The sequence below is a fragment of the Nothobranchius furzeri genome, chromosome 9 (assembly GCF_043380555.1).
Source record: "Nothobranchius furzeri strain GRZ-AD chromosome 9, NfurGRZ-RIMD1, whole genome shotgun sequence".
In the NCBI taxonomy this organism is placed as follows: domain Eukaryota; kingdom Metazoa; phylum Chordata; class Actinopteri; order Cyprinodontiformes; family Nothobranchiidae; genus Nothobranchius; species Nothobranchius furzeri.
Window position 1 is genome coordinate 65,775,613 of NC_091749.1, and position 26,406 is coordinate 65,802,018.

Consider the following 26,406-nt stretch of genomic DNA (forward strand, 5'->3'; position numbering starts at 1 on the left):
ACCGTTGCGGGTTGCCAAACAGTCGACTCAGCAGAGGATGACTCTGCTGAAAATGGCGGACTTGGCAAGTCAAGCAGCTCAATCTGAGTCCAGAAGATGTCGTTTCCTTCACAGAAGAGGAGCGACCATAAAAGATTGAAACCAGAGTGAGTTTAGGTGAAGCCTGCAACAGATGGACCCAAATAATTAAAAGTTAAAAAATGACGTACCAGCAGCAAACTTGGTGTTTTGTCAGCTGGAAACCTCGTTCTATTGTTGCAGCTACAACCTCCACCTCCGTTGGTGTTGGTGTTCCATATTCCACCTTTAAATCCCTGATGCCCAATCAAATTTGGCTCAAGGAAAAGATTAGAAGCCTTGCATCCAGCTAGAGGTTTTTAACTTTATAAATCATGCATCTTATCACTCATTCAATCAACCAATTTACAAAAGAAACATTTAATATATTAAAACAAAACATCAACGCTTTTGTTATGTTGTCAGAAAACCTTTATAACTTTATTTATAAAAAGAAACCATCAGCAAGAGAAAAGACTGAAAACTTGCAGAAATGAACCCCGAAGAACGCTGAAAAACACATTAAGAAAATGTCATACACCCTGATCACCATCGCAAACTGGGTCGGCTTTCGTGTGACATGTTTGAAGAGAATCTACTTTCTAGGACTTCGGCTGTTGACTGGAAACTCCTTCACAGAGGAAGAGGAACTTTCTGAACTCACTTACGTCTATGATGTGGTCTTGTAGAGCCACAAGCTCTGACTCACATCCAGGAACTGAACATCAAATGTAATCAAGCTGCGTAAGTCTCTGTTTGCAACCACAGTAGATTTTCATAAAATTGAATAATAATAAAAGAAAAATACAACTGACCTTGCCAAAAAACTTGAGCAATAGTGCAGTTCAAATAAAGAATATACACTGGGGAAAAAAAATTACTTTTGTTTAGTTTTTAAAGCTCCAGTTCATCTCACAGCACTTCTCAAAGCAACATATCACTTCAGGTCCAGTTTCAGGCCAAATGGTTGCAGAAAATTACATTTTTATTAAATTAGATTCGTTGTGTAAGGCCAAACCACAACGTTTTTTTTTGCCGCATTACTTTAGTGTAACGCCCACATTCCATTCTGAACAGCACCTTTATGAGGGTGACAGTGGGAAGAAAAACTCCTTTTCAACAGGAAGAAACCTTAAGCAGAACCAGGACCAACCAGCCAAGTTCGCATACATAAGCTTTACATCAAATCTGTGGAATCACCGGCAGAATTGTCCGTATGTTAGACATTGAACATGTTAAAATGTATTGTGTATTTATTGTTGTTTTTGTTGTGTCTTTTGTAGTTGTTGTGTTGTTTATCATGTGTTGTTGTGTTTCTTGTAAATGGATCCCCCTGGGTCTGAATTAAAGGAAATTAAAGGAAATCAACCAATCAATGAGCGGGTCCCATATGGAATATAAGGCCGACTGTATGGATGCCAACAGGTTTTGCCCTTGGGCTCCGTGGCGGCCCCACGGGGGTTTGGCCACGTACTCAAGGCAAGTCAAACAGACTTTATTTTCATGACTTGTAGTCCAATCACAGATAGATTATAATGGGCCCTACATGGGTTTTCGAATGTACCTAGATGGTTTGACTCATACATGGGCACGTAAAATTCTTTGTGGGCAAACTTCTGTGAGGTTTGGATGGAAACAGTGGACAAAGCCTGCTGGGACCCAAATGGTTTGCCCATAATAATTCTATTTGGGTCCGACTCCCATATGCTGACAGTGGACTGGTTCAGAATGACAGCTGAGATGAACAAACACACACATGTGTTTCCAATCGATTCAGTTCAGTTTATTCATACGACGCCAATTCACAACAAAACTATCTCAAGGAGAAGAAAACATTACAATTGAACCTTCTTATCAGTGCATTAAGTTCATTATTGGGCTGCAAGGTGGCGCAGTGGTTAGCACTGTTGCCTCGCAGCACGAAGGTCGCAGGTTCGAAACTCGGCTGCAGCCTTTCTGCGTGGAGTTGCGTGTTCTCCCCATGCATGCGTGGGCTTCCTCCGGGTACTCCGGTTTCCCCTACAGATCACAACATGCCCTACAAGTTAAAAATTGTACGTCGCTTTGGATAAAATCGTCTGCCAAATAAATAAACATAAACATAGTTCAACTCAACATTCTTAAGTTTCTTAGATACAGAAACCCAGCAGACTTAAACGAGTCACTGACTTACCGTGTCAGTGACTTTGCAGGAGTCCCTCATACCGAGCAAGCATGTAGCGACAGTGGAGAGGAAAGCTCTCCTTTAACAGGAGGAAACCTCCAACAGAATCTGGCACAGGATGAGCAGCCATCTATGACTGACTGGGGGGTTTGAGAAGACAGAGCAGACACACAAAAAGTAAAATGATGAACCAGGCGTGTACTTTCTATGTTGGAGAAAGTAAAAAGTTGATAGCAAGAGAGGGAGAACGCTCAGTGGTTGGGAGTAGTGTGCCAGCCGACGGCCCCGTTCAGTAAGGCGTCACAGCTCAGCAGAATGCCAGAAGTTCATGAGAGATGTGCACGGGCAGCACAGGAGACAAGCATGCAGATTAGGTCATTTGTTAATGCTGATTTAACTTTTACTCGTGTGATCATACGCTCAAGTCTAACGGTTTGGCATTAGTGCTCAAATGTATTTCACAGACTATGGCTGGCCTTGTGGCAAATTGCTGCCCCCTCCTGTGGATTTGCTGTTACTACAGCCTGTAGAGGTTAAAACAAAGTTTCTCTTTGTCTGAAAGACACTTCTCATCAAATGGCACTTTGTGTAATAAGAGCCAAAAAGCTGCAGACAAGCTTGCCTTAGCGTTTGAACATTTGTTGAGATGTGTGGAACCACTAAATAATGCTGCTGCTTGGACCTGAATGTCATAGGTCAACTGAGCCAAAGCCAAAAAGAAAAGTAAAAGTACATCTTCCAAGCCAAGAGAAGGATAAACGCACATTTCCAAAGATGTATGTATTCCACAAATACCACATATTAAAATTATATATATATATATATGAAAATAAACATAAATTTGTTAAACTTAAGGTGAATTCATGAAGACAGCAGCTATTCCGAGCGGATCCTTGTTGGGGAGGTTTTGGTTGAGTTCCAGCCAGACCAGTTCGCCATCTTTAAAGGCTTTCTGCCGTCAGGTCCAACTCAAGCATATCAGAGGTGCTTTGGGTCTACTGGAGGACCACAACCTGGCAGCTTCATGCTAGCTAAGGATGGGTGGCTACCAAAGGCTATTTATTGAGTAGGATTGCAGTTAGCATGACACTTAGCTAATGCCATGGTTTTTAATTTCAGTTTATGAAGGTAAAAAAGACAAAGGTCAGAGGTCATTCTACAGTAAAAGTCCGTTTATTGGAGCATCATCATCATCTCGCTGTCTAGTGGGTGAAAACTAGAAAACTCAGGGAGAGAACAGCTTGTAGCTGTTTGGGTCAATGTGCAGCTCGCTCAACAGGAACCAACAAATAATGTAAAGAAAGACACTTTTTATTTAATCAGACGCTGCAAAACAAAATCTCCTAAAATTGTGTTTGTGACAGGAAACTGATTAGCTGTCTGCAGGTGAGTGGTCCTACTGAATTCTGTGATCATTTGAAACTGTGGGTGTTGAAAGAGTGATGTTTCCTGGTTGGTGTGCAGAATGCTGATGTCTGTTCTGGTAACCTGCAGCAGATTCAAACCCTAATGACTGATCTGATGATGCCATCTTTTTCTACTGAGTTGTGAAAAAATGCTGAAATGATCTCAGCTCAAACCTCAGAGCCAATCACTCACAGTCAACGCTCACCACAGAAGTGATGTCACACTGATGGGCAGAGCCTCAGATGTCACCACAGTTCTAAACGAGATAGGACCAGACCAACTTTGCTGATCTCAAGCAGACAGATCACAGACCAGCTGAAGAGCCGCATCAGCACATCAACCGGATGTGTAGTGCTGATAGGGGGGGGGGGGGGGGGACAATGCAGCTTTTGCAGAGCATACACACAATAACACACACACACACACCCTCACTCAAACACACACACACACACACACCCTCACTCAAACACACACACACACACACACGCATGATCACAGACCAACACACAAACGCACACACACATATACTAAAATACACACAATAACCCCCTCTCACATACACCAACACGCACGTTAACACACACACACACACACCCTCACTCATACACATATACTAAAATACACACAATAACACACACAAGCACACACACACACACGCACGCACAATCACAGACCAACATACAAACACACTCACACACATATACTAAAATACACACAATAACACACTCTCACATACATCAACACACACGTTAACACACACACACACACACTCATACACATATACTAAAATACACACAATAACAAACACAAGCACACACACACACACACAATCACAGACCAACATACAAACACACTCACACATATATACTAAAATACACACAATAACACACTCTCACATGCACCAACACACATGTTAACACACACACACACACACACACAACCTCACTCATACACATATACTAAGATACACACAATAACAAACACAAGCACACACACACACACACACACACACACACACGCACACACACACATGCACACACACATACACACACACACACACACGCACAATCACAGACCAACATACAAACACACTCACACACATATACTAAAATACACACAATAACAAACACAAGCACACACACACACGCGCGCACACACACACACACACACACACACACACACACACACACACACACACACACACACATGATCACAGACCAACACACAAACACCCTCACACTCATATTGTCATGGTTCTGCCTTCTCTCTGCTTCTGCTGCTATTTTCCCTTCATTGTTTGCAGGTGAGCGTGTTGGGGAGCAGCAGCTGCAGCTAATTGCCATCAGCCTGGTCAGAGGATTTAAGGAGCGGTGCTGCCACACCTCAACGCCGGTTGATACTCTACTGTTGGGTACAGCTAGCCACGTCCTTATCTGTGCCTTGACTCTAAGACTCGTTTACCTGAACTAACCCAGCTCTGCATTCTTGTCTGTACCAGCCCTGGATTCCCTCCACCCGCCTTAGGTGTGATTTATCACAGCGTCGTTCAGCTTCCCTGGCCTCCTGCTCTCCACCGCTCACCTGCCTTCCTGGATCCAGCATCTCCTCCAGTGACCATCTCCTCCCTGCATCAACCTGACTTGCCTCTCCCTCCTGCCCCTCGTCCTGCTCAACTCAGTAAGCCCGTTCCCCTCATGATTATTCATCTCCTGGTTCTCAGTTTCTAATCACTCTCACCGTTGTTCTTCTTAGAGTCGGAGTTGCCTCGTTTCCTGTCCCGTTTGGATCAGCGCCCTCAGTTTTCGCTTTGTTTTCTTTATAAAATAAAGATATTTTATTATCGTCTCTTACCTTATCCCTGAGTGATTCTTCATGTGGGTTAAGAAATTACCACCCATCATGACAGAATCAACTGGCCAAACTACGATCCCACGACAGAATCACTTCCTCCGGCGTAAGTTTCCACATTAACCCAGCACGAAAGATCCATACAGTCCGTGCTCGAACAGTTAACTATCACCAATCAACGGTTACTACAACTCAACGCTGAAAACCACCAGCTGCGGGCTCAACTCAGTGCTACAGCCTCATCCAATCCCTCCGCTCCACCCGTTCCGTCACTTCCGGTTCCACCATCACCAGGTCATTTCCGGGTCGCCGATTCTCCCACACGAGACACCTTCTCAGGCGAGCCTGGCAAATGTCGGAGTTTTTTGTCATGTAAATTAGCATTCGAACGAATCTCCTGACACTTTCAAGCGATCCGGTAAAAATTTCGTTTATTGTAGGACTATTGCGTGGGAAGGCATTGCTATGGGCCGAGGCTAGGAGTCGCCAGCCTGGTTTTTTACTCGGTCCTCTCCATGAGTTTCTGTCTGAATTCACACAAATTTTCGACACTTCCAACAACTCTGCGGAAATAGCTGAGCAGATCTGGAACTTGCGTCAGGGGAGATTATCTGTACTAGACTTTGCCATTGAATTTAGAACTTTAGCATCCATTTCCACACTTGATGACGCGTCGCTCCGAGCCGCCTTTTCTCAGGCCCTATCAGAAGATCTTCAGGATCAGTTGGCCTTCTGCCCAGATTCTGAGAACCTGGAGAGTCTAATCTCCCTTGCCTCTCACATCGAAAAACGCCTCAAGAACCGGCGTAGGAGTTCCCGACAGCTGCCTCCCGTCACTGCCCCTGAGATGCACACCGTGACCCCGACACCACCACTGTCGCAGACAGAACCTATGCAGCTGGGCAGGGCTCAGCTAACTCCTGAGGAGAACTTGAGGTGGAGGACTGCTGGTCTCTGTCTCTATTGTGGTCAAGCAGGTCATATGATCTCACACTGCCCATTTCGGCCAAAAGATCGCACCCACCAGTAGGTCCAGGGTTACTGGTGGGTGGCATTGCTAACCCAAGACCCCTGTGCTCCATGAACTGTGTGGTCTCCTTTAATCACAAAACCTTCTCTGCAGTTGCCTTGGTGGATTCTGGGTGTGAACGCAATATACTGGACCAGGTTGTGGTGCAACAACTGGAGATTCCCACAGTTCTTCTTTCTATGCCCCTCCGTGCGTCCTCCCTGGACGGTTGTTCCCTGACTACCATCACCCACCAGAAGGTTCCCATAAACCTACTGGTATCTGGTAACCACCATGAGGTAATCTCCTTCTTTGTGTTTCCATCCCCTCAGTCACCTGTTGTCCTGGGTCACGAGTGGTTAACCACGCATAATCCACAAATTGATTGGAGAACCGGGAGTATCTGTAACTGGAGCAGTTTTTGTTTGTCCCACTGTTTATCATCTGCCTCTATCCCTATATTCAACCCCAAGGCCAAGACCCCTGAGTCTCCTGACCTGTCCGGAGTACCTCCTGAATACCACGACCTCCGGCAGGTCTTCAGCAAGGACCACATCTCGACGTTACCACCCCACAGACCTTCGACATGCGCATCGATCTCATCCCAGATTCTAAACTACCCACCAGCAGGTTGTATAACTTGTCTAGACCAGAACATGAAGCCATGACTCGATACATTTCGGAATCCCTTGCTGCGGGCATAATAAGACCTTCCACTTCACCCCTGGGAGCAGGATTTTTTTTGTGTCCAAGAAGGATGGATCCCTACGTCCTTGCATTGACTACTGGGAATTAAACCACATAACCATCAAAAACAAGTACCCACTTCCCTTGCTCTCATCCACATTCGACCCAGTCAATGATGCCTCCATATTTACTAAACTCAACCTCCGAAATGTTTATCATCTAGTCCGAATCCGAGAGGGGAAGACCGCCTTTAAGACCCCTCTTGGACATTTTGAATATCTGGCCATGCCTTTTGGACTCTCAAATGCTCCGGCTGTCTTTCAGTCCCTGATTAACTCAGTTCTCAGCGATTACCTCAACAAATTTGTCACTGTTTATCTGGATAACATTCTCATCTTTTCCAGATCTCCCACGGAAAACCGCCATCATGTCCGAGCAGTCCTCCAACGCCTCTTAGAGAATCGTCTTTTTGTCAAGGCAGAGAAGTGTGAATTTCACTCCTCGTCCGTCAAGTTTCTCGGCTTTGTTCTGGAGAGCGGAAAGTTGAAGGCAGATCCGGACAAGATCAGAGCTGTGGAGGAATGGCCCTCACCCACGACCAGAAAACAGCTGCAATGGTTCTTGGGCTTTGCCAATTTCTACCGCAGATTCATTAAGGACTAAAGTACCATAGCCACCCCTCTCACACAACTCACCTCCATTAACAAGTCTTTTTCCTGGACTCCTGAAGCGGAAGAGGCCTTCCTGACATTGAAGAAGCGTTTCACCCAGGCACCCAACCTCACCCGACCAGATCCTCTCCTGTAATTCACCCTGGAGGTGGATGCGTCTGACACCGGAGCAGGTGCTGCATTATCCCAGGTCTCCCCAGTCAATAAGACCCTGCATCCATGTGCTTTCTTCTCTCGTCGTCTGTCCCCAGCCGAGAAGAACTACGGCGTAGGAGACCAGGAACTGCTGGCCATAAAACTGGCGCTGGAGGAGTGGCGGTACTGGCTTGAGGGGGCGGAACATCCCATCCTGATTTTGACTGATCATAAGAATCTAGTGTACCTGAGGGAGGCCAAGAGGCTTAATCCCCGCCAGTCCCGCTGGTCTCTGTTCTTTTCCCGCTTTAACTACCTCATTTCTTACAGACCCGGAACCAAGAACACCAAACCTGATGCCCTATCCCGCCTATACGCCCCGGACAGGGAGGTTGAGTCCACCACTATCCTTCCTCCATCCTGTATCCTTGGGTCTATTACTTGGGACATCTCCACCAAGGTTCTAGAGGCCCAGCAGACGGACCCTGACCCAGGTACGGGCCCCCCTAACCGAACCCATGTTCCCTCCTCTGTTCGCAGTGCAGTAATTAAGTGGGCCCACACCTCCAGGTTTTCTATCCACCCTGGCGTGGGTAGAACTCTTGCCCTCATCCGTCGGACGTTTTGGTGGCCGTCTCTCTACAGGGTCACTAATGAATTCATAGGCGCATGCCAGGTTTGTGCCCGAAACAAGTCCAGCAACCAGTCACCTCATGGTCTCCTCTGCCCCCTGCCTATTCCATCACGCCCCTGGTCCCACATAGCATTGGACTTTGTTACCGGGTTACCCGTCTCCAGGGGTTTTAATACCATACTCACCATTGTTGACCGGTTCTCCAAATCCTGTCATCTTGTCCCTCTTAAACACCTTCCAACCTCTGCAGAGACCGCCAACCTCCTCATCTCTCAGGTTTTCCGTCTACATGGGATCCCCTTGGAGATTCTCTCGGACCGGGGTCCTCAATTCCTGTCTCGAGTATGGAAGGAGTTTGCCGCCCATCTGGGGGCTCGACCTGCTCTGAGTTCTGGCTTCCACCCACAAACAAACGGCCAGTGCGAGCGGATGAACCAGGAGCTGGAGGCCATGCTGAGATGTGTCTGCTCCAATGACCCGTCTGGATGGAGCGACCAATTGGCATGGATTGAGTATGCACACAACTCTCACGTCTCCTCCACCACAGGTCAGTCCCCATTCGAGATCTCTCTGGGTTATCAGCCACCGCTGTTCCCCTCCGACTCCGATTCCCCAGCTTCAGTTCCCCAGTTCATCCGTCGCGCTCGGCGCACCTGGAACCAGGCCAGAGCCGCTCCAACGGACTGCCGACTGCAACCGCCGGCTGGCTGACCGGCGCCGCCGTCCGGCACCCGCCTACGCTCCTGGCCAGCAGGTATGGTTGTCAACCCGTGACATTAAACTTAAGGGTGCCAATTGGAAGCTCTACCCCCGGTTCATCGGTCCCTATGCCATCGCTGAAGTCCTCGGTCCTGTTTCTGTGCGCCTGTCCCTGCCCTAGTCCATGAGGGTCCACCCAGTCTTCCATGTCTCCTTGGTCAAGCCCTTCGTGTCCAGTCCTCTGTGCCCTCCTGCTGAGCCTCCTCCTCCTGTCCGGCTCTCTGACGGCAGTCTCGGCTACCAGGTCCAGCGCATCCTGGATGTTCGCCCCCGGGGTCGCGGTGGTCAATACCTTGTGGATAGGGGGGGATACGGTCCGGAGCATCGTCAGTGGGTTCCCGCTTCGTGGATTGACGACGTCTCTCTCATCAGGGATTTTGAGTCCTCCTCCTCGGCTGGGCCGCCGGGTGGCGTCCCTTGAGGGTGGGTGTGGGGGGTATTGTCATGGTTCTGCCTTCTCTCTGCTTCTGCTGCTATTTTCCCTTCATTGTTTGCAGGTGAGCGTGTTGGGGAGCAGCAGCTGCAGCTAATTGCCATCAGCCTGGCCAGAGGATTTAAGGAGCGGTGCTGCCACACCTCATCGCCGGTTGATACGCTACTGTTGGGTACATCTAGCCACGTCCTTATCTGTGCCTTGACTCTAAGACTCGTTTACCTGAACTAACCCAGCTCTACATTCTTGTCTGTACCAGCCCTGGATTCCCTCCACCTGCCTGAGGTGTGATTTATCACAGCGTCGTTCAGCTTCCCTGGCCTCCTGCTCTCCACCGCTCACCTGCCTTCCTGGATCCAGCATCTCCTCCAGTGACCATCTCCTCCCTGCATCAACCTGACTTGCCTCTCCCTCCTGCCCCTCGTCCTGCTCAACTCAGTAAGCCCGTTCCTCTCATGATTATTCATCTCCTGGTTCTCAGTTTCTAATCACTCTCACCGTTCTTCTTGGAGTCGGAGTTGCCTCGTTTCCTGTCCCGTTTGGATCAGCGCCCTCAGTTTTCGCTTTGTTTTCTTTATAAAATAAAGATTTTATTATCATCTCTTACCTTATCCCTGAGTGATTCTTCATGTGGGTTAAGAAATTACCACCCATCATGACACCATCGGTGTGTGAATGTGTGTGTGAATGGATGAATGATGCACTGTAGTGAAAAGCACTTTGGAGTCCTTACTCTGAGGGGCGCTATACAAGTGCGGGTCATTCAAAAAGAACATGAATGATCAGGGTGACCATGTTACTCGAGTTACACAAAAATCTAGATTTGAGCCGGTTGTTACCAAGTGTTCTTATGTCCTTGTTCTCATTTCAAAGTGACACAAACACAAAAACTGCTGAATTCAACCCAACTAAATTAAACAGAATCTTGAATCCCATCTTTTTTCTGTTCTATTTGCTGCCTTCTGATTGGCTCTCTGATGAAATTGTTCCAGTAAATCTCATTTAACACAACAAGAAGATCATTTTTGATCTCCAAAGGGGAAACGAGCATTCGGCTGTTGGGTTGCGGTCTGGAGGAGTTTTTTTCAGAGTTATTCTGCTTTTTACTGCGAGATTTTATCACAATGAAACTGCTGATTTTAATTCCCGAGCGTGCAAGGTGTTAGATGGACAACAGAGATAGGAGGGATCTCTCGTATTGGTTGTGAGTTTATCTGATCACAGATCAGATCTGAGGGTCGCACAGCTTCAAACATAAAGCTGAACTGAAGCAGCGAAGAGCAGAACTGACTGAGCCACACCACCGACATCATGGAGCTGCTGAGATTCTCCCTCTGGCCTCTGCTGGTGAGTTTAATATCTGACCTGAGGTCTGCAGGTGAGCAGAAATGAGTTGATCCCTGGTGGGTTTGAGGTCTAAGCAGGAATGTTAATTAAAACATTTCGCTTATTTCAGCCACAGAACGTAGTAAACTAGATTTTTGCAATCAGAGGTGAAATGATATGAATTCACACACAGAAGTGCTGGCTCGTTTTTTATGGATATCTGTTTGTCTTTAAACGATAGACGTGTACGTTTCTGCTGGTTATTCAGGTGAAACTTTGCTCATGAAGTACTCACAGTGATCAGGAAGTTCTGGTTTATTTTCTGTGTAAGTTGGGTTCCATGACTCAGAGGGGGTCCAAACGAGAGACAACATTTAAAATGAATGAAAAATAAATGACCTGCACTTGCAGTCCGCCTTTCTGAGACTCCAAAGCGCTCTACAACACATGAATAATTCACCCATTCACACACACATTCAAACCCTGGTGGGGATGAGCTACACTGTAGCCACAGCTGCACTGAGAGGCGAGCCTGCCGTTCACCGGTCTTTCCGACCACCACCAGCAGGCAGGGAGGTTGGAGTGTCTTGCCCAAGGACACAACGGCAGAACTCCCTGGAGGGAGCTGGGGTGGATCCGGCAGGCCTCCGAGTACGGGACAACTCGCTCTGCTCTACCTCCTGAGATGCTGCTGCTAAGTTTTGTCAAATGCGGCACAACTCTTAAGTTTTCATAATGAAAGTGAGTAAATGGGCTGCATGGTGGCGCAGTGGTTAGCACTGTTGCCTTGCATCACGAAGGTTGCAGGTTCGAAACTCGGCTGCGGCCTTTCTGCGTGGAGTTGCGTGTTCTCCCCATGCATGCGTGGGTTTCCTCCGGGTACTCCGGTTTCCCCCCACAGATCACAACATGCCCTATAGGTTATAAATTGTAAGTCGCTTTGGATAAAAGCGTCTGCTAAATAAATAAACATAAACATAATAAACATAAACATGATAAACATAAATGTGTCGTTTAGCAATCAGCTCAGAAACTTTGTTAGTTTGTGTTTTTGCTGAAACTTTATAGAAGCCAGACTGAAAACCATCTTTTCTCAATACGTCTGAGGGTGAAGGTCCAGATTCTGATGGTTCTGATCCTGTCTCGGTTCCTCAGGTTTTCTTCAGTGCCTTAAGGGTGGGCTCCTCCTCTGATGAACAGGCTCCAACACCAACATGTGACTCCATTCTGACATTCTCCTTGGAAAACAAAGTCCTCCCTGAGTCCAGCCGGAACATCAACAGCAGGTCTCTTTCTCCTTGGAGCTGGAGGTTGGTTCTGTAGAACCTCTGGTCCTGGTTCTGTTTTCATGTTGCTGATGCTGATATCTGTTCATCCAGGTCAACCACGTTAAAAGACCAGATCCCGTCCACTCTGTGGGAGGCTGAGTGCAGCAGCACATTCTGTTCCAGTCCAGATCTGGGGCAGACGGACCACCAGAACCTCAACTCCGTCCCAGTCTATCAGAACATCCTGGTTCTGAACCGGAGGCAGAATGAAAGCTGCTACACCGCCTCGTACAGGTCTGTGGCAGTCGGCTGTACCTGCGTCAGGGCCAAGACCAGTCACAGCTAAGAGAACCAGAACCAGGAGACAAGTGTGAACTTTCAGAAACAGAAACTGAGTTGGATCCCGGGACTGGGCCCGGACTGATCCTGAGCAGCTGGGAAAAATCCCAAACAAATAAGATGAGAAGAATTCTAACTGGACTGGGTTCTACTATACCACATGCTGGCTGGTTTAGCAGGTCCAAATAAAAATAAAAGTCCATCAGCTCCAGTTTCAGTCTAGTCTTTAGGAGTCCTCACACACACACACACACACACACACACACACACACCGTCCTCGTCCTCAGGAGCTCCAGTCCATCTCGGTGCGGTTGTAAGCGTTCTGCTTTGATGGGAAACTGAAACGAAACCCTTGTTCCAAAGATCCAGACTGTTTTGCTCTGGATCGTGTTCCGGTCCGTGTCCAAGCTCCAGATGAATTGTGACAGGATCAGACCCTTAGATGCGCTCTAGGCAGGAGTTCCCCAGTAATCAGTGGGTTGCTGGTTCAAATCCCAGCTCTGTCGTTGTGTCCTTGAACGTAAAAATCACAAACCTCTAAACTAGAAATGCCATTTTACAGTTGAAGCTCGAGAAATTGGAATTTGATGCAAAAGTTCATTTATGTCAGTGATTCAACTTCAAAGAAGACACTAATCCATGAGACTCGGATGCAAAGACAGACATTTCAAGGCTTTGTTATAATTGTGATGATTAAACAGATTATGACAACACCTAATCCAAAATCTCACACAATTAATTCAATTCAAGTTTAATTATAAAGCACCAAATCACGACAAGAGTCGTCTCAAGACACTTCACATAATAAACATTCCAATACGATTCAGTTCATTAAGCCAATCAGTAAAAAGTTTCCTATTTAAGGAACCCAGCAGGTTGCATCAAGTCACTGACTTTACAGCAATCCTCATAGCAAGCATTTAGCGACAGTGGAGAGGAAAACTCCCTTTTAACAGGAAGAAACCTCCAGAGGATCCTGGCTCAGTATAAGCAGCCATCCACCACGACTCACTGATGGAGAAGACAGAAAACACACACACACACACACACACCAGATTACTGGAGCAGAAACTTTGATCTGTCATCTTTTCAGTAACTCGTCTTGTCAAACCCAATAATCCTAAACGTTTTGTTCAAGTGGCAAATTTAGCCTTCATCAATGATTTTTTGTTGTCGTTTAACAAGTGGGAGTGGTGGCAGAAGAGCCTTCCCCGTTGTGAAGGGCTGCAGGATCGTGCTCCGCTCAGTCTGGCAAAGGCGTTGCGTCCTTAAGACACTTCACCCTCCTTGCCTGATGGTGGCAGTCGGAGGGACCGGTGGTGCCCGAGCACGGCAGCCTTGCCTCTCTCAGTGAGCCCCCAGACAGCTGTAGCTACAACGTAGCTCATCACCACCAGTGTGAATGACATTTATCAAGGATAACCAATATGGATGCACACGACTGTCCCACAGGACTTAAACTTTGATTTCACGAGTGCTTTTCCAGTGTTTTAGGGTGATCCGAGCATGGGGCCGTGGTGTTTGTGCCCCACCGTTCTACTGAGACCGTGCTGCAAGTGCCACGGTGGTTTCAGATGTTCGTTAGCAACACCGAGAGGCCGGCCCCAATCTCTGGTTCCTCTGGAAGATTCAACCTACGGAGCTTTGTCGATATTCTGGTAAAGACTTCGATATTCATACAGGTGCTTACGACAAAGTTGTCTTGGTAACAGAATGGATTTTAGTTCAGTTTTACTCTAAAAGGACCAATCTTGTTACGCTGATTAATATAAGCAAACATTAAGATCACCGGTGCCGTCTGGCTGGGCCCAGACCCAAATGTTGTCAGGTGAGCTGAATCCTTCAGCAGAACACGACTAAAGCAGCTAACGCTCGCGATCCTGTCACAATAATCAGTTCACTACAACTTTAGTGTCTCAAGCCGTCATAAATAATAAAAAATACACAAGAAACATTTTAAATCCAGTTTTTATTAAAGAGATTCAGTCAACTGAACACAAGCCTCCTGATATAAACCTGAAAATATAAAACACGCGCGCACACACACACACACACACACACACGTAACTGTGCAATGAAAAAACATATGTACAGTCCAGCTGCTCCAGATGAAGGAGGAAGCCGTAGGGGGATGAAGGTCACTCTGCAGCGTTGGAGCTTGTGTCTGAGGAGACAAACAACACGAGTCACACCTGTGGACAGGTGGAGATAAACTCCAACCTGGTGTAGGTTCCTGAATGGACTTCGTTTGAAGAAAGAGAGATTACATGGAAGACAGACCAGACCATGCATCAGCACCATGTGAGAGCTGCTGCACCATTAGACCACCTCCACACTAGCCGACTGTGGTCTCCATGACAACAGCCAGGTGTAGCACTTCCTGCCACTACCATGACATTTCTGAGCATTGATTTAAGATGGAAGATGTACACCAGTTTTAGCTGCATCAGGATTAGCTTGTAGCACGTCAGTCTGGTCTGAATTAGTCTCTTTTTCCAAATGAAGGTAAATCAAGAAGCTACGGAAAAAAAAATAATCTTTTTTTAACCCTCCCACTGTCCTAACGGGCGTGACCCCGCGAGGAAAGTTGACCATTGAGCGGGGTTGATGGTTTATCCCTTGAGGTCCACGTGGCAGGGGTGCGGAGTGAGCACCACCTCACCCCTGCCACGTGGACCTCAAGGGATAAACCATCAACCCTGCTCAGTGGTCAACTTTCCTGGCGGGGTCACGCATAAAGACAGTGGGAGGGTTAAAACCAAGGAGACCCAGTAGAAAAAGCTTGGAAACTGCTGTTCTGACTGAACCAACGTCTCAGATCTCAGAGCCAATAAAACTCCGTCCGCGCTTGGTAACTTCTGGTCATTACCAACTCCACTCATTAGTCTGCTCCGGTCATCAACCAGACTGCTCTAACCACCCAAATGTGTACCTGTCTGTAAATCAATAGGAACTAGTTAACCATCGCTGCCTAGTCAGGGTATCTGCAGGTTTAAGGGAGCCAAATTTAAGACTTTTTAAGACCTTTTTTAAGGCCACTTTGACCAAATTTAAGCTATTTAAGCAGGGCAGCAGTAGCTCAACAGGTTGAGCGGGTAGTCCAGTAATCGGAAGGTTGCAGGTTCGATCCCGACTCCGGACAGAGAATTCTTCCTTGGGCAAGACACTTAACCCACCTTGCCTGATGATGGTGGTCGGAGGGACCGGTGGCGCCTGTTCTCGGCAGCCTCGCCTCTGTCAGCGCGCCCCAGGGCAGCTGTGGCTACATCGCTACATCATGGCTCATCCCCACCAGTGTGTGAATGGATGAATGATACACTGTAGTGTAAAGCGCTTTGGAGTCCTGACTCTGAGAGGCGCTATACAAGTGCGGGTCATTTATCATTTAAGCTATAATTTCCAGCTATTGCCTGGAACCGGTGCTAACCACGCCACGATCATGGGATCCAGTTACCATTAAACTTGCACTTCCCCATGGTGCAAGCTCCCACTAGCTTAACCAGCTAATGTGCTCATCTAAAAATAGCCCCCTTTCACAACCAACTGTGTACGGTTCCGCTTACGCCAACATCGTACACAAAAAACGCTGAACACTAACTAGAAATTCATGAAAATTTTACAGAAATAAAAGAATCTTGTTTATTGGGTCTTTGGTCATTTAAGACCTCTGGAAACTGTATTTAAGGATTATTTGTAATTTTTAAGGATTTTTAAGGCCTTAAATTTGGAAAAGCTAATTTAAGGCTTTTTAAGACTTTTTAAAGACCCGCAGATACCCTGCTAGTCCAACATGGTGGAACTACACCCCCTCCTGGTGTGAGCTGGCAGCTGCGTCTATGCTGAAATGAAACCAGAACCAGAAATCTAGGTGTTTTACATTCAGACGGCTCTGATAAGAGGCGACACAGGTGGTGCACCACAACACTTCCTGTTTGTGTTGGGGCAGTTCCAAGACGAGTCCAGATCCACGGCTGAGGTGTTACCTGAAAGAATGTTAAGCTAACGCTCTACTCACTTTTTCCATCACAGGCAACAATCTTCACTTTGTCCACCTTCACCAGGTCCGTCACCTCTCGGAACTCCACATCGTTCAGAACAAACGTCCACACGTTATCGCAGAACCTGTAGGTGTTCAGAGAGCCCTGCAAGACAGACGCCAGAACCAGTTCAGCAGTCAAATTACTGTCTGTTGCAGACATGTAGTGATGTAGCAATGACAGGCCACAAGCCTTGATGTTTAAAGGTCGTTGCTGCAGAAAGGAACAGGCTGATCTTGTACTTTGAAGTTTTTTAGATAGATCTGCAACATTTGCCAGAGGGTAACAGCTGCTTGGCCTTTTTGATCACTGCTGGGGAGTTTGTAGACCAAGTGGGACTGTCGCTTAACTCCTTGGTATTTAAAGGACTTTGGTTTCTACACACTGTCCACTTATGTTGAGAGGCTGCAGGTTTGTGCCGTGTTTACTGGAGTCTATTCTAATTTCATTAGTTTATGTGGTGTTCAGTAAGAAGTTGTTCACTGAGCACTACTCGGCAGGGATGTCCCGATCTGATCACATGATCGGAAATCGGCCCCGATCGCGTGGTTTCAGACTGATCGGGACTTGGGCTTTACTTCCCGATCCGGAGTTGGATACTGGGTTCAAATTACAGGACAGCAACTTGGTTCTCCTTAAAGGTTGTCAGGCTCCCCTGATGCCCTTAACTTACACACCCAGAAGGAGCACAAAAAAGACCCAATTTCTACCTGTATTATATTATTTATATGGACTCAGAGTAGCGGGGATTCTTTCGGGCTGAGATGCAGAGAGCGGCAGGCAGTAGGGCTGTCGCAATAATCGCAAGAACAATATATCGCGATATTAAGAAACCCACCGCGCTGCATGACGTGCCACCGCAATTACCGCACTTGATTAAATCTCGCGACAGCGCATGCTGAGAGGTAAAGTCCGCGCAGATCGAGGAGATTGTAGGGCACTTTTTTTTATTTCTGTTAGATGTTGCAGCCACATTTGCATTTCAAAGTTAAACCTCCTGAATGTTGTTTTTAAGTTCAGTCAGAGAATGCCGTTACTGCCCTTTGATCTGCATTCAATTAAGTGTTAAAAATGGCCATGTATTGTTTTCTAACATTTTTTAAATGTGTAAGCACAATGTTTCAAAGGAAATATTGCCATGAGTTTAGTAATTAACAAACAAATTTGCTAAGTACATAAATAAAAACGGGGTGCAATAATATCGCATATCGCAATATTGAGCTGCCCTGACTCACCGCAGGGGGAATTCCTCAACCGCGACAGCCCTAGCAGGCAGACCGCTGATTATTCATGAACTCCAGCCGCGTTCTGCACACGGCCACAGTAACATTTTCTAAGTTTCTAAGTGGCGTCACCAAAAAAATACATAATTAACACACAGTCGTTCGTGTCCGTTCATGTTCTCTCTGGTAAGTTCTGTCTGTATTTCAGCATGACGTGTGGACGCGGACTCGAGGGCAAAAAAAACCTGATCGGGACATCCCTACTACTCGGCCAGACTAATCACTTTGTTCCTGTAGGCAGATTCATCGTCTTAGGAAATGAGCTCTACGTTACATGATTTCTGGTAGATGCTGGAAAGAAGTCATGGGTGTATAATGGGCAGAGGAGGCTCAGCACACAGCTGTGTGGGATGCCGATACTGAGGCTGACAGTGGTGCTAATAGGAGGAATGGGCGCCAATCCCAACAGACTGGAGATGCAAGTATTTCCAGATTAGGAGGTCAGGGAGGATGGTAACAAATAAGGGGCTCAAATCCACAAATAGCCTCCAGAGACAACGGTTTCTGTGTTCAAAGTGATTTAGAATTATATGGAGGGCAATGGAGATTCCGTCTTCAATATATCTGTTAAGCCTGTAAGCAAATGTGGTTCAAAGGAACACAAACATGCATGTTTGGTTGATTAGCTATTTTAAATCCTCACTGGGGTTTGTGCATTAGTGTGTGCTGTGAATGATTGTCCTCCCAGTGACCTCTGGAAAAGCAGGACAGCTGTGAGGGCCAGAAGGTAAAGAGCCACTGGGCCTGTGAATAACAGCTGACTGACAGAAGGGTACCACAGGTCATCTCAAGTCAGCAACGCTAACCCTGGTAGCTGACCTTTGGCCATCATCATCCGACCCTTACCCTAACACACCCAAGTCTCACGACCTTCAGAAAGTATTACACCAGTGACGCCGACACGTGTGTAAAAGATTTGATTACTGTACAGTAGAAATCAGCACAATCACACACCAAACATGTAACTGCACTCAAGCTGTAAGTGCAGGAAACTCACCTTAAAGTTAACTCTGTTACGGACTCTGTTGGCTAGAGCTGTGTTGATGGCTTTGTCAAACTGGAGGAGGACCTGGAGAGCCAGCTGAGGAGTGATCTGCTGCGTCTGGACACACACCCACGTACAAATCTTTAATCTACACACACACGCGCGCAAATATGTATTCCACACACACACACACACACACACACACACACACACACACACACACACACACACACACACACACACACACACACACACACACACACACACAAGCCTGACTGGATCCAACCCAGAAGCGACTCATCTCAGTACTGGGCCGTAGATCTGACCCGCTGATAAACTAACAAAAGCTCAGCAGTGTTCCGCTTAGGGCCCCGAACCCGAACCTTATTCTCAGAAAGCAGCGATGCAAACACGTATACGGCCTGAATGCAAACCGGCTTCTTCTGAATAATGAATCACTTGGTGCGGAGCCGGGCCGCTGCTAACGGGGAGCTAACGATGAGCTAGCGCGTTCTCCGTTTCCGGGTCTGCCGTCTTTTTCACCTGAATGAGTTCGTCCAGACTCTCCTGAAGGCTGTTTCCTAGAGTGGTGTTTCGATACAACTGGTACGCCATGTTCCAAATGGGTTTTACGGCAGCTAACGACAGCTAGCATAAAAAGTAAACAGTTACGTTCCTCTACTAACATGCAGACTGAGCATGCGCAACTCAAGTAGTTTCAAAATAAAAGCGGTATTCTCAGATTTATTCTAAATGAAAAAAGTTAATGGGTCCCACTCCATTAAGAGACGCTTTCATGTAGATTTACTCATAGTTGTAAACATGGTTTTGGCCTGAGTAAGGGAGGAAACCAGCATCCCAGAGACAAGCTGCACCGATGAGACACTGCGACCCGGAGACCGCAGATTCAGACCTTCTCCCCTTTCTTAGTAAGCAGTAAGAACATTTTATTTAAATAGCGCTTACCACAGACATAGAATCACAAAGTGCTTCACATAGATCAAAACAAAATAAAACAAAGTCATAAAATCATAATGATCTCAAAGCAGAATCAGATTAACATCAGAAAAAATAAAGTCATAAAATTATAAATTTTCATAAACAGATGAAAGATTAAAATTTTGAGTTAAAAATAAGAAAAAAAAAAGGTTTAGGTAAAAGCAGCTTTAAATAAAAGGGTCTTTAGCTGTTTTTTTAAAAGTGTCCAGACTGCCAATGCTGCATAAGGATGAAGGAAGATCATTCCAGAGTCGGGGTGCGACAGCCTGGAAGGAACATCACCTCGACTTTTATATCTGGCCTTTGGAACTTCTAGAAGGTTCTGGTGGGTGGACCTAAGGGCTCGGGTTGGAGCATAAGGCTTTAACAGTTCAGTAATATAGGGAGGAGCATGACCTTGTTGAGCATTGAAAATTATAATCAGGATTCTAAAATGAACTCTAAATTTAACGGGTAACCAGTGCAGAGACCTTAGAATAGGAGTGATGTGTGCTCTTCTGTTTGCTCCGGTTAGGAGCCTCGCTGCAGAGTTCTGGACCAACTGAGGTAGGTCAAGGGCTGTTTTGTTAAAAACATGTGAAGCGTGTGTTGCAGTAATCTAGACGGGAGGAGACAAAGGCATGGAGAACCATTTCAAGTTCATGTTTTGACACCAACCTTCGCAGTTTGGAGATATTTCTTAAATGATAAAAACAGTTTCGGACCAATGTTTTTGAGTGACCTTCAAAAGACACTGATTGGTCAAAAATTACACCCAAATTTCTTAAGTTTGTCTTGATGGCAGAGGATACATTACCAAGTTGTAGACTAATCAGGGGACCCAAGCTCTCAGGGGCAATGGTCCGACATTCTGTCTTTTCAGAGTTTAACTGAAAGAAGTTATCTTCTAGCCAGCTGGTGATAGCTGATAGACACTCTAGTAATTCAGACAGTTTGTAGAACTCAGAATCCTTAAAGGAGCAGTTCTTGCTGTGAGACAACAATGCAACTACCTGCACCACCATGCACTTGTAAACACATTCATCTTTTTAAGGTTTTTTAAATGGGATTTTCACCAGAGTCTAAAACGTGTTAATTGCAGTTGTGTTTATTTTCATGCTGAAGTTTTAGTTACTTTAAAAACTCACTGGATTTTGTTTCTTTGTTTTGTAGAGTATAATTCCATCCTCCAGCTGAAAGGGCTTTATGTAATTACTGCTCTTCACGTTCTCATGCAGTTGGCCAAATCAAGCAGTAGATGGCAGCACAACATCAAACAGGTTTGTTCTGCGGCTTTTTGTTTCTCCTTTGCTTCCGAATTTCTGTAAAAGGTCTCAATGGTGTCTTACCACCTCCTGTCCTACAAAGCAATCAGAATTGTTGTCTGAGGGCCAAAAAGCAGCCTACTCATTTATTCTCACAAGTGGAGCCATGTGGCTTTCTGCATAATGCTCCTCTTGACATTTAGATTTAGAAAAAACGTATTAGAAACACTTTTTAGTATATTTTATCCCAACAGACACACAGTTGAAAATGAGCAGGAATGGTGGATGAATGAAGGAAAATAACTGGAGGAGAAAGTTGACAAGAGGACGTACAAGGAATTCTAGACCCGCAGAAGAGAGAAAACAAAAAAAAACTTAAATTCAATTGAATTTCAGTTCAGTTTATTTATATAGTGCCAAATCACGACAAGAGCCGTCTCAAGGCACTTCACACAGTAAACCTTCCAGTACAGGTCAGTTCATTAAGCCATTCAGTAAAAAGTTTCCTACTTTAGGAACCCAGCAGGTTGCATCAAGTCACTGACTAGTGTCAAGAGTCTTTACAGCAATCCTCATACTAAGCAAGTAGCGACAGTGGAGAGGAAAACTCCCTTTTAACAGGAAGAAGCCTCCAGAGGATCTTGGCTCAGCATAAGCAGCCATCCTCCACGACTCACTGGGGATGGAGAAGACAGAGCACACACACACACACACACACACACACACACACACACACACACACACACACACACACGCACGCACGCACGCACGCACGCACGCACACACACACACACACACACAGAGGACCCACTGGGCTTGCGAAAAGCTGTCAGGCTCTACTGAGTGCCACAATGCAGCCATTTTGGACGGCATCATTAAAATAACTATATTGCCATCTTCCTCTTTGCCCCCACCTTCAGATCTGACCACTTCTTGATGTTCATCACAGATCTCTCTGTCTTTCTTGCAACATTCACCGCTGCAACAACAGTTCGCCACTCAATAAAACATTTTCTGTAACCACAAGCACCTCGACGTTAGTGTCATTGAAATTGTGTTTTCTAGACCTTCTCGTTTCTATGGTTACCCAGGAAATGCCACCTATCAATCAACTTTTGGAGCCATGATGGATGAAAAATTGTCTTGGAAACCACATAAAAACAGCGTCAAACTAAAGTAGCTAAAACAATTCCAATGTTAAATAGAGTAAAATGGTCACTGGACGGTTAATCCCTATAATTTATACTACTGAATTGAAATTTGGAGGAAAACAAATAAAACTTCAAACTTCAAATCCAATTAACATCTTGCAAAACAAAAAAATAAGCAATAAAAATCATTACAAGAAATGACTACAGAGATCCATCCAACCCAATAATTATAAAATTCAAAACATTAAAATTCTATGACCTAGATGACTATATGTTTAAAATGTATTTATAATACATTAAAATACCTTCCTGCAAGTTTAATTAAAACATTTACAAAAAGGCACAGTAAATAGAATTTAAAGGGACATGAATTATTTGTAATACAAAGCACAGAATAAGTGTAAAGGAGCATTGTGTCTCCACATACGGAGAAAAATATGGAATATATTAAGCAATGAAATCAAGAATGCAAAACCAATATTTACTTTAAATAAGCTGATTACAAATAAAATGCTGAACTTAAATAGATTTGTTACATAAATGAGTAAGGAAAGAGTGGAAGGAGAGGAACAAATGAGTATGTATGCAAATGTGTGTGAATGATAAATGACCCGCACTTATATAGCACCTTTCAGAGTCAGAGGACTCCAGAGCACTTTACCCTACAGTGAGTGAGTCATTCATCCATTCACACACTGGTGGTGATGAGCTACAATGTAGCCACAGCTGCTCTGGGGCCACAGACAGAGGGGAATATAAAAGTGTGTGTGTGTGTGTGTGTGTGTGTATATGTGTGTGTGTGTGCGTGCGTATATATTCTTGTTCTTCTTTCTGTGTTATTTTAGTTTTTTCTATTTTTCTTCACTTTATAAATTTAATTTGTGTTAGCAAACCAATCCAGAAATCACTTTGCTCAAAGTTAATTTACAATCAGACTTTTGTTTCAATGTTGTTTTAGTTCTTCTTTCTGTCCCCTTTTCATTTTGGGTTTAGTCATTTTATTTTGTAAACTGATTTCAATATGAATTAATGAAAATAAATTTGGAACAAATAAACTTTGTATTATGTAAAAGTAAATGACAGTTCATGGCAGAAAGTTGGTGTGTAGGAGGCGGGGTATGATCCAAAGTTATACCTGATCAAATTTCCAGGACAAGTGGGATTTATTAAGCAGGAATTACGAGCAGCTGTGTGTGTAAAGTGTTTGACAGGCCTAAAAAAATAATTAGCCTAAGTTAAAGTTTTTGCTGAGCTTAAGTGGAGTTTTATTAAGGATCCAATGATTTAATAATGAGGACCCTGGACTTGAAAGCTTTACACATGTAATTTTCTCACAGATATATGATGAAGCTTAATACACATAATAAGAGACTATGAATTTGATATTTCCAAGTGTCCGTGAATGCAGCATAATCCCATTGATTCTGGATGTTTAGTGTGTTTTCTGACCAGAGGCAGCTCTGTTACCTAATCCACACTTTTATTAGAAACTTCAACTTTTTCATGGTAACTTTTCAGGGATGCTGATTGTTTCCTCCTGAAATAGTTTCCTGGTTTTGTTCATCTAAAAGTTTTTTATCTGTGTAAACATCTGTTGCTGTGACTGAATCGGAGCTGCTGAACAAAGATTTAATTATCAGAAGAATTAATGTTTGATTTTGTTGTGAAATCATCTTTGATGTGAAAGCAGCACCGAGCTCCAGCGAGCACTAATTAAATCAAAATCCTCCTCAAACACATCCGACCGCCATCTCGGATTTGGGAATGGAAACTGTGTGTTTCTCCAGGATTTAACCATCTCCCGCTTCTTATTACCTCAAAGGGAACTTGTGTCTGATCCCGTAATCCATCCATCCACGTCTCATTAAAACTTTTGATGAAGCTCCTCTCGTTACAGAGCAGAAAAAGAAAATTTAACAGCATCAGAAACAAGTTAGGGTCAGAAACAGCTCCTTCAACCAGAACAATAACCAACCGTTGTTCTCTCCGGATTCCAGAACAGACTTTTATCATTGTTGCTCACCTGAAACCTGTGAACACATTCATCCTCTCACAAACCTGCAGCCGCTCACAGCGTTTGATGTCTTTCACAGAGTTAAAGTAGAATAAGTGTGACTGGATGCAAAAATCAAGATGAATGCTGTGTGCAGACGGGAGGCAGGCGATGAAAGCTGGCGGTGAGGCCACTCCATCTTAACATGGCCGCCCTGTGTCTTATGATATCTTATCATTAGTTTACCTGACAGTGATGGAGCAGCCACAGCCACCCCCCGCGCTGTGAGCCATGTATAAAAGTAACCTTCTTTCCATAATAATGGCTATTTGTCACTTCCTTAACTGTCACAGGAGAAGGGGGACAAAAACAAGGTGGAATTTAACGGGGGGGCAGTCCCGAGGAGTCAGACTGATTCCGATGTGTTCAGGGACGATGGGACTAAAGTGAAACCAAATTGCTCTGAGATGGGATGAGTTCATGACCTGTCAGGCGATGCTCAGGGCTGACAGATGACTGTGAAGATCAGAAGGTTGATGTGGAACAAGAGGGCTGAACCTTAGCATGTTCCCTTACAGCATAATATTGTAATTCCATATTTTTACACACCTGGCAAACACCTGGCAGACACGTAGGTCTGTGAGAACCAAATGGTTTTCTTCTGCTGGAAGACACTTGCAGTTCAGACCAATCAGAACGCAGCTGCTGGTGTAACCGCTGGGTGCCTAAACTCTGCTGAAACGGGCAGAACTTTTGGCCTCACTGTGGTGGCGTCAGATAGAGAAGCTGATTGAGTTTGAGCTGAATGATGAGCACCGACAGAGGAGATTAATTGGTCAGCCACAGGAGCAGCACCTGCTCTGATCTCGCATTAGTCTTCAGGACCATTTAACTCCAAACGCGTTCCTCGCTGTGATTGATGCATCGGATTAGCGTCATAAAGCGCTGTGAGAAGTTGAACTTGTCTGAAGAGACATCATCACCCAGAAGCAAGATCATAGAAAGATGGCTATGGGATTATTAACTGCTTAAGTAAAAAAAAAACATAGCAAAGACTGGTTCTGGAGGAAACAAAAGCCTTGGACCAGGAAATACAATAAGATTTAGTTTGAACAAATGAGATTTTTTTAATCACTTCCTGCCTTTGTAAAGCTTTTTTATAAGTCAGGGGACCCAAAAACTCTTCACGTAGCAGTTAGTCATTCACTCACTCACACACTGGTAGTGATGAGCGATTTAACAGCCACAGCTGCCCTGGGGCACACTGACAAAGGTGAGGCTGCCATACACAGGCACCACCACACTGTTCTTAGGTGTTCCTACAACACGTTCTCACTCCCAGAGCGTCAAAAACAAACGCTTGGTCAGCCAACCTCCGCATCAGACCCCTGACGCCAAAAGTGCCCTTTTTCATCTCTTGTGTGCGAAAAGGGGTTTTTCCCTTTTCTGACTGAAGATCCCAATGCAGCGTAAAGCTGACGCGATGGGATGTCCGCAGCCAGTGCACCAAACAAGCTCATTGTACCTCACCCTGACCTTATCCTCTTGTTATTTAACCTTCCCCTCACCCCTATTCTTAACCACCTTGCTAGCTAACATGTTAGTGGTGTGTCGGTCGCTCTAAAAGCCGGCTCTATGAAGAGGACGGCGGGAGCCGCCTCGTCATTGGTCGGGTTTGGACAGAGGCAACGCTAGGGGGAGGTTTCAACTACCAAGGTGGAGGTTAAAAGTAGAGGGTATTTGTAACCTCCCCCTCTCCAGAAGGTATCTTCTAACGTTCCCCTTGGGCGGCAAATACGAAAATTCAGTCAGAATGCATGGGAAACCAACGCTCGATCACAGTGAGAGTAACGTTTTAGGTAACAAGAGGGTTAAGGTTAGGATGAGGGTGAGGGGAAGAGGAAGGGGAAGGTTATAAATAGCAAAATGTTAAGGTTTAGATGCGGTTAAATGAGCTGGTTCGGTGCCGCATCAGAG

At 45.4% G+C, this 26,406-nt stretch overlaps 2 protein-coding genes across 2 annotated transcripts; one reads left to right on the plus strand and one right to left on the minus strand.

The window, feature by feature from the left end:
* Positions 1 to 11,622: 11,622 nt before the first annotated feature.
* On the plus strand, positions 11,623 to 12,935 carry il17a/f2 (interleukin 17a/f2). Its single transcript, XM_070554449.1, has 3 exons — positions 11,623 to 11,706; positions 12,286 to 12,440; positions 12,510 to 12,935. The coding sequence occupies exons 1-3, from the start codon at positions 11,623 to 11,625 to the stop codon at positions 12,742 to 12,744; spliced, it is 474 nt and encodes a 157-aa protein (XP_070410550.1). The 3' UTR covers positions 12,745 to 12,935.
* Positions 12,936 to 14,687: 1,752 nt separating this feature from the next.
* Positions 14,688 to 19,792, minus strand: gtf2a2 (general transcription factor IIA, 2). Its single transcript, XM_070555103.1, has 4 exons — positions 19,586 to 19,792; positions 19,055 to 19,159; positions 16,753 to 16,879; positions 14,688 to 14,901 (listed from the first exon to the last, which is right to left on the minus strand). Exons 1-4 carry the CDS (start codon positions 19,655 to 19,657, stop codon positions 14,876 to 14,878), a joined length of 330 nt encoding a protein of 109 aa, XP_070411204.1. The 5' UTR covers positions 19,658 to 19,792; the 3' UTR covers positions 14,688 to 14,875.
* Positions 19,793 to 26,406: the final 6,614 nt, after the last annotated feature.

Bases quoted from the DNA above. Each gene is read 5' to 3' on its own strand.
- il17a/f2 (XM_070554449.1), top strand. From the start codon at position 11,623: ATGAGCTACACTGTAGCCACAGCTGCACTGAGAGGCGAGCCTGCCGTT. The intron at 11,707-12,285 runs GTTGGAGTGTCT...TCGGTTCCTCAG, and splicing joins CACCACCAGCAGGCAGGGAG to GTTTTCTTCAGTGCCTTAAG. The intron at 12,441-12,509 runs GTTGGTTCTGTA...CTGTTCATCCAG, and splicing joins CTTTCTCCTTGGAGCTGGAG to GTCAACCACGTTAAAAGACC.
- gtf2a2 (XM_070555103.1), bottom strand. From the start codon at position 19,657: ATGGCGTACCAGTTGTATCGAAACACCACTCTAGGAAACAGCCTTCAG. The intron at 16,880-19,054 runs GTGAGTTTCCTG...TCTGTCTTGCAG, and splicing joins GTAACAGAGTTAACTTTAAG to GGCTCTCTGAACACCTACAG. The intron at 14,902-16,752 runs GTGAGTAGAGCG...TTGTCTCCTCAG, and splicing joins TGTTGCCTGTGATGGAAAAA to ACACAAGCTCCAACGCTGCA.